This window comes from Salvia hispanica, chromosome 3 (assembly GCF_029641045.1).
Source record: "Salvia hispanica isolate PSC_SH4W2 chromosome 3, Shi_PSC_v1, whole genome shotgun sequence".
NCBI classification, from domain to species: Eukaryota; Viridiplantae; Streptophyta; class Magnoliopsida; order Lamiales; family Lamiaceae; genus Salvia; species Salvia hispanica.
Genome location: NC_142694.1, coordinates 16437258 through 16452691, shown reverse-complemented (window position 1 = coordinate 16452691; position 15434 = coordinate 16437258). Strand labels below are relative to the sequence as shown.

The 15434-nt window shown below is 41.4% G+C and overlaps 1 protein-coding gene across 1 annotated transcript; it reads right to left on the bottom strand.

Annotated features, from left to right (window-relative positions):
• Positions 1-9722: 9722 nt before the first annotated feature.
• On the bottom strand, positions 9723-15212 carry LOC148930262 (uncharacterized). The gene is made up of 3 exons (XM_089066402.1): positions 12831-15212; positions 12555-12674; positions 9723-10082 (listed from the first exon to the last, which is right to left on the bottom strand). Exons 1-3 carry the CDS (start codon positions 15210-15212, stop codon positions 9723-9725), a joined length of 2862 nt encoding a protein of 953 aa, XP_088922528.1.
• Between the last annotated feature and the right edge of the window lie 222 nt (positions 15213-15434).

Below are 15434 nucleotides of genomic sequence, written 5' to 3'. Positions count from 1 at the left end.
CATAAGATAAGCTTCTTCTCAATATCCCAATTTGGCTCAGTCTTTTCAAAAGTCACCTCGTTTCTCAGCCACCAAATGGACCAAGAGACAACATAAAAAAGCGAGGTCCAAATCTTCTTATCGAACTTGAAAAAGGGTGTGTGCAACCAAGAGATAAAGCATAAAACAAGATCCATAGGCAAGCATAAGGAGATGTTCTAGCGGCTACAACAGAAATACCACAAGCTACTTGAATATTTGCATCCAAAGATGATGTAGGCAGTGGCGGAGCCAGAAATTTCATCATGCGGGGTCCAAATTTAAATTTTAAAAAAATTATATAAGTTAAATTATAAGGTTCAAAATGTAGAGTTAAATGCAATCACATCATACATTTTTCTTCTATTCTTCATCTTCTGAAATTGCTGCATAATAGTTCCATTGGTAACTTTAACAAACACATCCTTTTCCATATAAGGAACTAAACAATCATTCAACAGATGAAGAATCAACGGAAGAAAGTTTCTTGAAATAACGATCCATATACCTACAAAAATAGTTAACATTGATTAAGTTTGCAAAATATAAATCATACACAAAAAAGGATAAAGTTCATCTTATGCTTTACAACTAAAAGAAGAAAGAGTAAACAAAATATACAATATGCTCAAATCAAAAATGTTGATGTCACAAATCAAATAGTGTAAAACTATTAATACATACACATCAAATTAAAAATAGGGGTTAAAGAATTCCAACACCGAACCGCCGTAGCCATTGAATTACATAAGTTGTCTTCTTTCTTCCCATTTGAATTTTATGTGTACCAATTTAGAGCTTGAATATGATTATTTAGGTCTCAATTTATATAACTGTTGCAGCCAAACAAAAAACAACACATGTAGAAAAACCAATTGAATTATATTTGAGTTTTAAAATATACCTAATTTTATATAACTAGATTTCAGATTACACTGAAGAAGGAGTAGAATGGCAGCAGAAGGAGAAAACTAATTAAGAGGAAACGATTTATAGAGTACTCCCTCCGTCCGCCATTAGGAGTCTCATTTATGGGTGGCACGAGTTTTAAGAAATATTAAAAAAAGTGGGTGGAAAAAAGTTAGTGGAATGAGGGTCTCACTTGTATATATTAGTTTTAAATGAAATGTGAGAGGAATGAGTTAGTGGAAGTTGAGACCTATTACCAGGTAAAAGTGAACCGGGACACCTATTCGCGGACGAATTAAAATAAAAAAACGAGACTCCTATTCGTGGACGAAGAGAGTATAATTTTGATGAAATCTATCTTTAATATTATATATATATATATATATATATATTATAAATTATAATTAATGTGAAATTGCTAAAATACCCCTAGTTTTTTAAAAAAATTAGTAGGGGGGGCCCCACCCTCCCTCCGCCCCTGGATGTAGGAAACTGTTTCCGAATGCTCTTTGCAAAAGGCACAAAGATTATCTTCAACATCTGGGAAGCCGAGCTTGAATAGCCTATCCTTGGTATTAAGTCTGCCTTGTAAAATAAACCAAAGTAAAAGTTGTGCACGCGGTCGTCGGCTGCACATAAAAATGAAGGGGAAATATCTTTTTTAGTCTGCGAATTTTGTTAATATTAATTTTAACATTTTAAAATATTATTTGAAGCTTATAAATTTCAATTTAATATCATATGATTTACTATTTTTTTATTGTTTAAATGTTTTTTATGAAAAATACTCTCAAAGCGAAGGACAATTCAGACTATTTACTCTCTATTTTTATTAAAATATTTAATTTTTCTTTCTTTCTTCTTTCTCTAATAGGAAGTAAGTCCTCATGAACTTAAACACAGAAAAAAGAGAAGGAATAGAAAAAAAAATTAAATATTTTAATAAAGGAGAGAGTGGATTCATGATTTTGCACTAGAAATCTCCAACTACATTTGGTGCTATATTTCCTATTACACATACTACGAAATGATAGTAACTTATAGTTGAGGGTATTTTGACCCAATTTTTTTTCTTTAAACATTGAAAAAGTAGTTCATATCATATCAAAGTCGAAGTTATGGACATCAAATGCTATTTTGAAACGTTACAGACCAAAAATGATATCTTGACAAAATTTGCGGAGCAAAAAAAGATATTCACTCTAAAATAAATTTATTGTGTGCTTCAATTTTTACGAGCTATTTTCAGATAATTATGACTCTATGCAAGCTACACTACAAAAAACACCAAAATTATCGATGGAAAATTTCTTTTTTTGTCGGTAAACAGTGTTACTAGTGAAAATTTTCCATTTGTAATTTGTTATCGGTAATTTTACCGACGGATCATAGTTCGTCGGTAATTTTTCTGACGGCGTCTCCTACAGAAAACGACGTCGGTAACTTGATTTAGAAAATCCGTTGATAATTACCAACAAAATTTTTTCGTCGATAATTCTTCTGTTTTTCTTCTTGATTCTTTTTTTATTCTATTAACCTATATACAACAATATCCTAATTTTAGTTATATTATCAAATTAAACAAAAAACGAACTCCAAATCCAATCACAAAAAATACCAAAATGAAAATTAATAGGTAAACCAAAGGTATTACGTAAACACAACCAAAGTACAGAAAAAAGAACACATACTATCCAATTTTGTGATTAGTTTATGATAAATATCAAATCGAGTTCATCTTCTCCTCGGTCGTCGTAAAGTCATATTTCATTTTCGGTCATTGCTCATTTATTTCTTGCCACAATTCCTCTTTTAATTCCTCTCGCGTGGAAGGATCCAAACCTGCTAAGATAAGTTGCTATTGTAGATTGTTTAGAGTTGTGGACCACGAGGCTAGGTGCCAAGTTGCTATTTGGTTCATATTTAGGTTCTCGCCCTTTGTTGCAGCAATCACTTGTAACTTCACTTCGAAGAATACACAAATTAATTCTATTAATATGCATTACTCAAGGATCTAAAATAAAATAAAGTGATGATTCTTGAAAAAACACACACATCAAATGAAATCATAAACAGTAATGATGAGTGAAAGGCAAAGCATAAGATTTTAAAATGCTATCGGTAAACCAACACAAACTTTTGTGCAGGTCCAATATCCAATCCTTCTAAGACTGATAAGTCGTATTCTAAGCTTTGGTTATTGGTCAGTATGTCGTGAAATGCATGTATTATCTGCAAAACAGTTGCTCAAGTGTGCAGGATTAAAGGGTCCAAGTCAGTAGGAGATGATTCAAGTGACGCAAGTGAAAAGGGCGCTAGAAGGGTGCAATACTGACCAGGATGCATGCCAGAGAAAAGGCTCGAGATGGAGAAGAAGGATAGCTGGGATGATCATTAACAAGGGCAGAAAAGTCAAAACTTGAAGAAAGTCTACCCTAAAAGCAAGGGCAAGCCTAGGGCTGGGGAAAAATATCGAAAAAATGATATATCGCTCGTATCGTATTGAAAAATATCGAAAAATTATCAAATTTTCGATATATCGTAATTTTCGATACGATACGATATCGTATCGTAAGTTTTCGATACGATAACGATATGAATTTCCTTATATCGCGATATATCGTTTTATATCGAAAATACGATATATATCGAAAATTTTCGATATATCGATATTTTTGATATATATCGAAATTTTCGATATATATCGATATTTAACGATATATCGAATTTCGATACGATATATCGAAATATCGATACGATAACGATATGAAATTTTTTTATATCGAAAGTTCGATATATCGAAACTTTCGATACGATAACGATATGAAATTCTTTCATATCGATATTTTCGATACGATACACGATACAACGTTTTCGATACGATATATCGTATCGACCCACCCCTAGACAAGCCTCCCTATAAAAGAAGCCACTTGGAGAGAGAGAAAAGAGTTCGCCTTTAGAGTTGGTCCCTTAGAGTTCGGTTAGGAGCTCTAAGTTTTCAGTTCAAAAAAACACACTTAGTAGAATTCTCTCGAGAAGATCAGTCATTCAGCATTGTCCAACCTCTCGTTCCTCGCCACAGCTATGGTCACTTGACGTCCAAGAGTCTGCCGGAGAAATCATCGATCCACCGTTCCAGCCAGTTGCCATAGTAGTATAGCAGTATCATCGCCCAGAGTGGCCAAACAATCGTTATTTTGCTTTCTAGTTTAATCTTTACTTGTTTTCGTCGTTGGTTTTGTTGCAAACACTCATTGTTGTTGCCTTTTGAAGTACTTTGTGAAGTTCCAACGCTTAAATTATGAAGTTTCTATTTCGTATGTCGCTTTGGTTCGAGTTTGCTTCATTCTGCCTAGGAAAATTAGATCTAGTTGTTGCTTTTAATTTCTAAGTGTTTTCTTACCTGGAGTTGTCGATCTGAAGTTGTAGTTATGTTTTAGTCTAATCTTCGTGCTTGAGTCTTTGACTTAACTTTATTTTACCCAAATAATACCTGCAAGTGTACAGGGCTATTGTAGCAAATAGCAAGCAAGAGTATATCGTATCCCACAGAGACAAATTCGTATCCACTTAACTACCACGAACCAATGTTGACTACTATCTAGAGAATCAGGAAATGTTTGGTTTTGTTCTAACACTATGAAAAGCATATAATGCAAACAAAATAGATAAATAAAAGTAATCAAACACAGAGTGAAAAGATAATATGGAGAAAAATGTAGAACTCAAGGATCCGATGCACAATTTCAAGCTCTTATCCAATCAATTTGTCTTACCTTTTGGTGTCTCTAGAGTTACTAAGTCGACCACATTTATAGATTAAACCCCCTCCCGAGGTGAGAAACCTGTAGATTAAGCGCTAGGATTGAAGTCCCCTTCTAATCCTGAACCCCTAACTCCCAAAAGCTCGATTAGGTCAAAGACCTCACTCAAAACCTCAAACTCTCCCGAGTTTTATTGCATTAAGGTGTGAACTATTCCTATTTCCAGATTAACTATTTCATCTCCCGATTAATCTAATCAATCCTACACAATCAAGTGGTGATCAAGCAATTGAAAGGAATAAACCCAAGAATAATCAAATAACTACAAGAGCAAGGTAAGAATAAAATCAATTGGATAAAAACTATGAAATTAATGCATCTTCACCAAGAATTCTACATGTAATGTTTAGCTACTCATATTCATGGAAGAAAACAAGTCTAAACTAAGGAAAACAATAGAAAACATGATACGGAGTACAATTGGCGGAGGAATTGAAGCTTGAATCTTCAATCTTCTTCCAAGAGTGCTTGAGAGAGATCGGTCGTGTCTTTCACAGCGGTCCAGAATGAGTGGAGTTGCCCTAGCTTTCCTTTCTTATTTCCCTCTTTCAGAAAATCGCGTTTTGGCTTGGAAAATCGCCAGAAATACGTACCCGGCCGGGTGGATTTATTGTATAGGAAAATCACCCGACCGGGTGGGATTCTTTTGGCACTCTCTGGAATTACGCAGGCCAAAATGTTCCACCCGGCCGGGTAGAATTGTTGTACTGTAAAATCACCCGGCCGGGTGGGGCTTCACTCGAACTCTCTGTATTCTTCGCGGCTTCTCAATGCCACCCGGTCGGGTGGCTTTTCTGCCCAATATCTCACCCGGCCGGGTGAGACTCTGTTTCACTTCCTTTTTGCCTATTTTGCCTAAAACACTCAACAAACACGTGAACTCCGAAACAAATAGTAATTGGCTGGAATTAACCATTTTGAGCACAAAAATTCAACAATTAAGCATATCAACATACCAATCATGACACTAAAATACGAGTTTGTCAATTCCCGCAAACTTAAACTCTTAGTTGTCCTCAAGTAAGAATAAGAAATCATGAAGAACAAACTCATGCATAGAGGTGGGATTGATGTTTTGCTTCAGAAAACTTTCAAACAAGCTCGAATGTAGGATACATACAAGAATTATCCAAACAATAATTGAAGCTACTGTCTCGTATATCACTTGGTCTCAATGCTCTCACAAGGTTTAGGAGGTGTGATTTTCTCCCTTTTATTCTTTCTCACTCAAGTGTATAAGAAGTACCATAAACACTCGAATCAAGTAACATGTAATGCTTGCCATAGGCTTGCTCAACGTCAAACGTCTCCTCTATTCTGATGTGAAAGCGAACCTAAGATCAGAAAGGTCTTTATTTGGGTTGTAATGTAGGCTCTTTGGACGGTATGGTGAATTTAGGCTATAGTGACTAAAGAATGTAATTAAGGCACACATCTCCACAACAACCATTTCTCAAAATGATTCTCGATACTCGGCTTTATCAAGTTTCCTTCCAAGACCCCCTTTTTCAAAGCCCTATCACACTATTTATTTATTTACAATACTTTTCTCTCCACCTCTTTTCTTCTAGACTTCGTCTAGCTTATACCTCCATTTTTTATTTTTTTCTGAACGAATATGCATATCTTCCCATCTTTTGTAACCTTGTGCTTTTCTCCCCTTTTATAGGTCTTTCGAACATTCCCTTTTCAACTATCGAACACAATTTTGGCTATGAAGGTTAACTAGGGATTTATAAGCATATATGAGGATAATCAAAGAATGCCTAACTTCATCTCTTAAGTTCACATCCACTATAAAGACTTGACATGACGAGGAGCAAGTTCTAGAAACAAAAACAAGTTACCCAATCAAATCACACATGAACAAAGTATGGCTCAAATCTCACCGGGATTAGCATTGACCAAGCAAACAAGCACTTCACTCGCAATTAAATCATGGAATGATTACGCAATCCCTAGCCATTCTAACCACAATTTTTAAGAAAAAAACAATTATCATCATAAGCCATCAACCCCGTACTTAGCATCAATTATCTTACATTCATCCATATTCGAATTTGAGTCCCACAGGCGGGACTTACACCAAATGACCCCAAATAAAACATTAAAAAGAAAAAGACTTAATAACACAAGTGCACATCATTAGCACATGGAGAAATGGAACAACCAATCCACGTCAGAACCCCCCCAAACTTATTCAAGCCAGAGGATAGGATAAGTTTGAAGAGAAGTGGATGGTTGAGATACCTCTATTCGGCCGGCGGTGGAAACCTCGCGTAGTATGCATGGTAGAAGGCCTGGCTGGCGGCATCACTAGCATCGAAACGAGTCTGTAGCTGCTGAAGCTGCTCTCCATAGTGATCCAGGCGAGTTCCAAAGTTGTCAAGTCGAGTATCGCACTGGAACCTCCATGCCTCGGCGTTCGCGTTCCACTGCTGTGCCTGGATCCACCGGGCCTCCTGCTGGTCTCGGCTCACCCGAAGTGACCGAACTCCTGCAGCAATTTCCGCCAAGTAACTGTCGTTGGATGGCCTCCCTCGTGGTCGGCTCCTCTTGGGCTGGCTGCTCTGGCCTTCTTCATTCTCCGTGGCAGGCTCTTCATCATCCTCGTTCATAGCTGCTTGGGCGTTCTCTATCTGCATGAGCTCCTCAGGGATATGCGGTTGTGGAAGATATGCGGGGTCCACATAATTGGGCACGGCATCTGCGGCTCCTTCCCCTTGAGGGGGGTCACTCTCGATCTTCTCCAAATGGTCTGGAGTATCCATTTTCCAATTGGTCTGGTAGCCCCATCCGCTGACTGCGAAAAGCTGGGGGTCGGGGAACCTAATGCACGTGTTTTGATCTATCCTGAAGTACCCAGCGCCCCGTCTATCAACCAGAATGATGTTGGACCTCTTAAATGTGTCCCAATCCAATATCATGGGACCGGGATCTGGGGTCCTTCCCTCGAAGCTCACTCCAAACTTGAAGGCCAATGCCGCTACAATTCCTCCACAACACAACTTGCCACTCTGTCTCTTTGACTGCCTCTCCAGGTTTTTGATTATATAATGCCCAATGTTGATCCTCCTTCGTTTGAGCATTCCCCACAACACAAATAGTATTTCTGTGGACATGCTGCCTGCTTCTGTGTGAGCTAAAGGGTAGTAGACCAAGGCCTTTGCCATGTACCGAAGGACAGGGTTTCTGATTGAGTTGATCTTGGCTCTGGATGGGGTGAACACCGCTTCGCTGCTGATTAAGCTCCAAAACTCGTTTCTATTATAACCCTCAGGCTGGGGATCCTCTAGAATGCCTTCCTCACCTTCCTCCATCAGTTTGAAAAGTTCATTGAACTCTTCGACAGAAATTGTGTGTTCTTCGTTAACAAGGCGGAAGGACATTGAGTTGATGTTCCTCCCCGAGGACTCCACTGTGAGGGTAGTGAAGAACTCCACCGTGAGGGCTTTGTAGGACCCGTGCTTCAATGAAAACAAATGGCTAAGGTGTCCAGCTTGGACAAGGATATCCCAGGAGTGCTGAATTCCAAGTCCGTTTAAAGTGGCCCGACTTTGATACCTGGACGGTATGCTGTCTAGTGCCGCCAAAGCCTCCCATTTCCTGTTTTCCCCTTTTCGAAGGGTGACACCGACCTTCTGTGGTTTGAGTGTTCTCGGGGCCATCAGTAGTGGGTACCTAAAAAGAGAAATGTTAGTGACTCCCCCAAACTTTAGGACATACAAGTAATCTAGCTAGAAATTAGAAAGATAGACTCGATTTCTAAAATCTATAAACGCAACATAGCAATTTTCGGGTGATAGACTCAATCTCTATGCCTATTGTTCACCAAAATCCTTGAAGGGAGATAGACTCAATCCCGGAACTTACATAGATCAAAAAAATTCAACAATAAAATCCTCACATCGAAAGAATATCAACCCTATTCATGCCCAAATTCAAACTCAACTCAAACAAGCTAATGTAACCTCTCAAGTCAACAATGCATACTCAAAGACTTCACCACAAGCAAAATTCATACCAAAACCCCTACAATTTCACAAATTAAGCACAAGACTATCACCAATTCAACTTGTAGAGGCTACAAACTTCATACCCATCACACATTGCACATCATATCCATGGGTAGAGAGGGTTAGAGGTGAAGAACATACCTTTGTTGCTTGTGGTGAGAGAAAAATCGAAAAGTAGGGCCCTTTCCCAAGTGTGTTGGTACAACTCCTCTAAATACACAAAATAATCGGACCAAAACACTCTAGCAAGAAGGAATTTAAGCTAGGGGGTGTAATATGTGGTGGATGAGTGAGATGTTGAGTGAAATTGTGTGTGAGAGGGAGAGAAATTGGGGGGGAAAAGGGAGGCGGGTGGAGGGGGCGGGTGAGGGAAGTAGAAATCAGACATACCTTTTTATACATAGGTTTCGCAGCGTCGGACCCGGCCGGGTGGAATTTCTCAACTTATAAACCACCCGGTCGGGTGAAAGAAAATTAATACTCACTGGAATCCCGACGCTGTTCGGTCGTGACCCGGCCGGGTGGAATTGTTGAACAGAAAATTCACTCGGCCGGGTGGTCGTGATACAGTCCCCTCTGGAATTTTTCTTTGCAAAGTATATGACCCGGCCGGGTACATTTGTTGTGGTAAAACCACCCGGCCGGGTGACTTGTTCTGGGCAGATTTTTGTTCTCCATCCGAATTTTCACTCCCTTTTTACCAGTGTTTCCAACTTATTTCTGCAAAATGTCAGTTCCCCCGCAAAAACCAAATCCACATCCGATGAGATACTTGAGAAAGGGAACAAAACAAAAAAAACTAAAGATACGAAAGCCACAAGAAGGAAAGAAAAACAAACACACCAAAAATCGAAAGACAAATCACACAAAAAGCAATAGAGTTACCTACTAGGGGTTGCCTCCCCTAAAGCGCTTTTGGTTAAAGTCGTTAGCTCGACATCTCCATAGTGTATCACTGTGCCTCCAAGGAGAGACGGAACACCTCTTCCTTTTGCTCCATAGAGTGGAACTTCTTCACATTCTGACCATTGGCCGCGAACACTCGCCCATCATCAGCTTCGAGCTCCAAAGCTCCATTCTTCATTACTGTCTTGACTTTGAAAGGGCCGGACCACCTTGACTTGAGCTTCCCGGGGAAGAGTTTTAGACGTGCATTGAACAGTAGCACCAAATCTCCGGGGAAAAACTCCCTCTTCTCTATCCTCTTGTCATGGTACGTCTTGAGGCGCTCCTTGTAGATTGCTGAGTTCTCAAATGCCTCATTCCTAAACTCATCGAGCAAGTTCAGATAAGCTTGCCTTTCCTTTCCGGCCTTATAGTAGTCAGCATTCAACTGCTTCACTGCCCAATATGATTTGTGCTCAAGCTCCACTGGAAGATGACACGATTTTCCAAACACCAACTGGTAAGGTGACATGCCGATCGGCGTTTTATAAGCCGTCCTATATGCCCAAAGTGCATCATCGAGCTTCAAAGCCCAATCCTTCCTATTGGCATTCACCGTCTTCTCCAAGATGCCTTTGATTTCTCGATTGGCCAATTCAGTTTGACCATTGGCTTGGGGATGATAAGGAGAAGTGATTCGAAGCTTGACACCATATTTGCTCAACACAACCTCCAGCCACTTGTTTTTGAAATGAGACCCCCCATCACTTATTAAGGCTCTCGGTGCCCTGAACCTCGTGAAAATGTTCTTCTTCACAAAGTTTATCACCACCTTAGAGGAATTGACCAGAGCAGGAATTGCCTCTACCCAACGGGAGACATAGTCAATCGCCAAAAGGATGTATTGTTGACCGGAGGATGGCGGGAAGGGACCCATGAAGTCGATCCCCCATACATCGAAAAGCTCTATCTCCATAATAGTAGTCATCGGCATTTCCTTCTTCTTAGAGATACCCCCCGTCCTCTGGCATTCATTGCAGTGGAGAACAAACTTCTGACAGTCTCCATAAATGCTTGGCCAATAAAATCCGCACTGGAGCACCTTCATCGCTGTTCGATTTGCTCCAAAATGACCTCCGGTGGGGCTTGAATGGCAATTTCTTATCACAGCTTCCCATTGTTCATCGGGGGTACACCTTCGAATGACCATATCTGCACATCTTCTGAATAGGAGCGGCTCATCCCAAAAATAGAATTTGACATCATGAAAGAACTTCCTCGTTTGATACTTGTTGAGGCCTTCCGGGACCACCTTGGCTACTAGGAAATTCACAATGTCCGCGTACCATGGCGATGAACCTTGAGCATAGAAGAGGTGGTCATCGGGGAACTCCTCGTTTATCGGCCTCTTCAAATTCTCTCCTTCAAAACAGTGCTCCAATCTCGACAAATGATCGGCTACTACGTTCTCACATCCCTTCCTGTCTCGAATCTCTAAATCAAATTCCTGTAGAAGTAAGACCCACCGTATCAGTCTCGGCTTGGCATCCACCTTGGCGAAAAGATGGCGGATAGCGGCATGATCGGTGAACACAATAGTCCTCGCCCCAATGAGATAGGGACGGAATTTATCGAACGAATATACCTCCGCCAACATTTCTTTCTCGGTAGTAGTGTAATTTGCCTGCGCCGCATCCAGTGTCCGACTTGCATAGTAGATCACCCTGAAAATCTTGTCTCTTTTCTGGCCCAAAGCAGATCCCACGGCCACATCACTAGCATCGCACATGATCTCGAACGGCTGTGACCAATCCGGTGAGATGAGCACGGGTGCGCTCACAAGCGCCTTCTTCAATGTCTCGAAGGCCTGCAAACATTCAAGAGAAAACTCAAACTTGACATCCTTAGCAAGTAAATGACATAAAGGCCTAGCAATTTTAGAAAAGTCCTTAATAAACCGCCTATAGAACCCGGCGTGACCAAGGAAACTCCTCACGGCCTTCTCGTTGGATGGTGGTGGCAACTGCTCAATCGCCACTATCTTAGCTCTGTCCACCTCAAGTCCTCCTGCAGGTATTTTGTGCCCGAGCACAATGCCATCTTTCACCATAAAATGGCACTTCTCCCAGTTGAGCACCAAGTGTGTCTCTTCACATCTCTGTAACACACGAGTTAGATTCCGTAAACAATTATCAAAGGAGCTACCAAATACGGAGAAGTCATCCATGAAGACTTCCATTATTTCTTCCACCATGTCGTGAAAGATGGACATCATACACCTTTGAAAGGTAGCTGGGGCATTGCAAAGGCCAAATGACATCCTCCTGAAAGCATACACACCATAAGGACAAATAAAAGCAGATTTATATTGATCCTCGGGGGCAATTAAGATCTGATTATATCCGGAGTAGCCATCTAAAAAGCAATAGTACTCATACCCCGCCAACCTATCTAGCATCTGGTCAATAAATGGGAGGGGGAAATGGTCTTTTCTAGTCGCGGCGTTAAGGGCTCTATAATCTATACACACTCTCCACCCGGTTACCAGCCTAGTGGCTATCATCTCATCGTCTCCCCCTTTTACTACTGTCATCCCACCCTTCTTAGCTACCACTTGGGTGGGACTTACCCAATCACTATCCGAGATAGCATAAACAATCCCGGCATCCAACCACTTAAGCACTTCCTTCCTCACCACATCTTGCATTATCGGGTTAAGTCTCCTTTGGTTTTGAGCTTTGGGTTTAGACCCCTCTTCTACAAGAATCCTATGCATGCAAACCGTAGGACTTATCCCCTTGAGGTCCGAGATGGACCACCCAATTGCACCCCTATGCTTCCTAAGCACTCTAAGCAATTTATCAAGCTCATTAGTAGTGAGTGAAGATGATACAATTACCGGGTAAGTATCATTCTCCCCGAGAAATGCGTACTTAAGGTGTGACGGCAACGGTTTCAACTCCTCTTTCTTTTCCTCCTTCTTCTCCTCTTCATTTGGATCCTTCAATGGTAAGAATTTCTGTCGAAACCTAGGGATCTCCTCTGCTGAATTGAGAACACCTACAAAGTTTAACAAATCAGTATTAGGCTCATTAATATCATTATAGTAAGGAGAGAAGATAGATTGCGATAAGCATCGCTCCAATTGGTCTTGTGGTGAGATGGCTTGAGCCACCTCCTTTACACAATCATCGACCACTTTAACCATGTTGCAGTGCTCCACTCTCCTTGCATCTTCATCATCATGCCTCTGCATTGCATTGTAGATAGAAAATGTGACGCTCTCATCATTAAGTCGGAGTGTGAGCTCTCCCTTCTGCACATCGATCATTGCCTTCCCTGTAGCTAGAAAAGGTCTTCCCAGTATAAGAGGAACATCCCGGTCTTCCTCCATGTCAAGCACCACAAAATCCACAGGGAAGATGAAGTCATTGACTTTGACGAGTATATCTTCAACAATCCCCCTTGGATACGACACAGATCGGTCGGCCATCTGGAGTGTGATGGTGGTGGGCCTCAGTGTCCCAATCTTCAGCTTCTTAAAGAACGAGAACGGCATAAGATTAATGCTCGCTCCCAAGTCACACAGTGCCTTGCCCACTTGGCTATCCCCCACTATGCATGATATAGTGAAGCTTCCAGGATCTTTCATCTTAGCGGGCAGTTTCTTCTGGATAATGGCACTACAGCTTTCCGTCAAGTTGACGGTCTCGTGCTCCACCCATCTCCTCTTCTTGGAGATAACATCTTTCAGAAATTTGGCATAGCTAGGCATTTGCTGCAACGCCTCTACCAACGGAATGTTGATGTGTACCTTTCTAAAAATGTCAAGAAATTTAGAAAACTGATCATCTAGCTTCTTCTTCTGCACCCGCTGTGGGAATGGAATTTTAACTTCAACTGGAGGTGCAGGTATCACGGTGTTTGCCTTGGGAGGCGGTGCTTCCTCCACTGGCTCTTCCTCTTCTTCCACTACATCTTCTATAACCACCCCTTCTTGTGAGATCTTCTCCTTCTCTGCAGGCATGGTTGGAACTTCATAGCTTTTGCCATTCCTCAGATTGATGGCTTTGCAATCCTTGCAGTCCTTGGGATTGACAATGGTGTGTGAGGGAAACTGGCCCGGTTGATGTTGAATACCCACAGCCTGTGAAATCTGGCTCATCTGAGTATCAATGCTCTTCATGTGAATGCCTAGGCTCTGCACATCTGTCTCTACTTGCTTCAGTCTCTTATCAGAATTAGCCATTATTTCCCCTGTCTGCTTCATAAACGTCATCAAGACATCTCCAAGCTCATTCTTCTTCGGCTCAATGATCTGTCCATTCGACACTTGAAACCCCGGAGGTGGCTGCAGGGCGCTGTGAGGATTCCCATAAGACAAATTGGGATGTGCCTTATTCCCAAAGCTGTTGAAGTTACCACTCCCTTGATGGTGGCGGTAGTTGTTGTTGAAATTCCGATTGTTGCCTCCTTGGTGCACATAATTCACCTCTTCACTTTCGAGCCCAGTTGGCTCTGTTTCCATACTGCTGAACTTACTAGTCAAGAAATCCAGCTGCTTGGCCATTATGTCCATCTTGTCAACATCCGATGCGGATGCCACCCTGTAGGTTTTGCTTCTCTCATTTTTCCACCCATCATCGTTGGAGGCCACCCTCTCAATCACCTCTAATGCCTCGTTTTCTCCCAGCCAAAGTAGTGACCCCCCTGCGCTCATATTCAACTCGCGTACTGCCTCCGGAGTGGCTCCTCTATGGAAGGTTACGATCTGTTGCCCCGGGCTTAACCCGTGGTTGGGGCATCTCTTCATCAAGTGTTTGAATCTCTTCCATGCCTCGTGAATATTCTCTTGAGGGTGCATTGCATAAGAGATGATTTCAGCTTGGCGCTTTAGTGCCTCGCTCGGGGGATAGTATTTATCCAAGAAAAGCTCAACCATTGCGTCCCAAGTTTCGACCGAGTTGGGATCCATGCTATCATACCAATCCCTGGCGTCATCCTTCAAAGAAAAAGGGAACAATCTGAGGCGAATCTGATCATCGGAGACCCCATTAGCCTTCACCGTGTTGCTGATTTGTATAAATTTGGTCAAGTGCTTGTTGGCATCTTCTGAACCTGTTCCACCAAATGCGTTTGCCTCTGCCCTGTTTATCAATCCCGGCTTTAACTCAAAGCTGTTGGCCGCAATCCCAGCATTATTGATTGGTGGATTGTTAACCCGTCTATATGCATACAGATTCTGCACGGGCTGGATTGGTGGTCTCGCGTTCTGCTCATCCAACTGCCTCTGCATGTTGGCCATCTGATCACGAAGTTGACGAATAACAGGATCCTCATTGTTGTTGTTCTCCGCGTCCGCCATTAGGATTGGAGATGGGCGTGGAGATGGACTAGGTGACGGAGTTCTCTGGACAGGGGAAGGTAGACGCCTATGATTGGGTGAAGATACCCGAATCCTCTGGTTTAACCTTCTCTGTGCGTTCCTCTTCCTGTTGGATGCTTCGATCTCAAGATCGATTGGCTCTAAAGGTGGACCTTTAGAACGCGTGTGCATACAACCTGCCCAAGGACACACAAGAATTAGAGAACTCAAAATTAAAAATAAAAATAAAGCAAATAAAATCTAGATTAGTAATCTCTATTATTATCACCATATTAAGCTATAATGACACAAAATTGTCCCCGGCAACGGCGCCAAAAACTTGACTTAACTTTATTTTACCCAAATAATACCTGCAAGTGTACAGGGCTATTGTAGCAAATAGCAAGCAAGAGT

Excerpts from the sequence above, each read along its gene's own strand:
- LOC148930262 (XM_089066402.1), bottom strand. The coding sequence starts at position 15,212 with ATGCACACGCGTTCTAAAGGTCCACCTTTAGAGCCAATCGATCTTGAG. Across the intron at positions 12,675-12,830 it reads TCGATGATTGTGTAAAGGAG|AAATTCTTACCATTGAAGGA; the intron begins GTGGCTCAAGCC and ends AGGTTTCGACAG. Across the intron at positions 10,083-12,554 it reads GGGAGAATGATACTTACCCG|GCCGGAAAGGAAAGGCAAGC; the intron begins GTAATTGTATCA and ends GACTACTATAAG.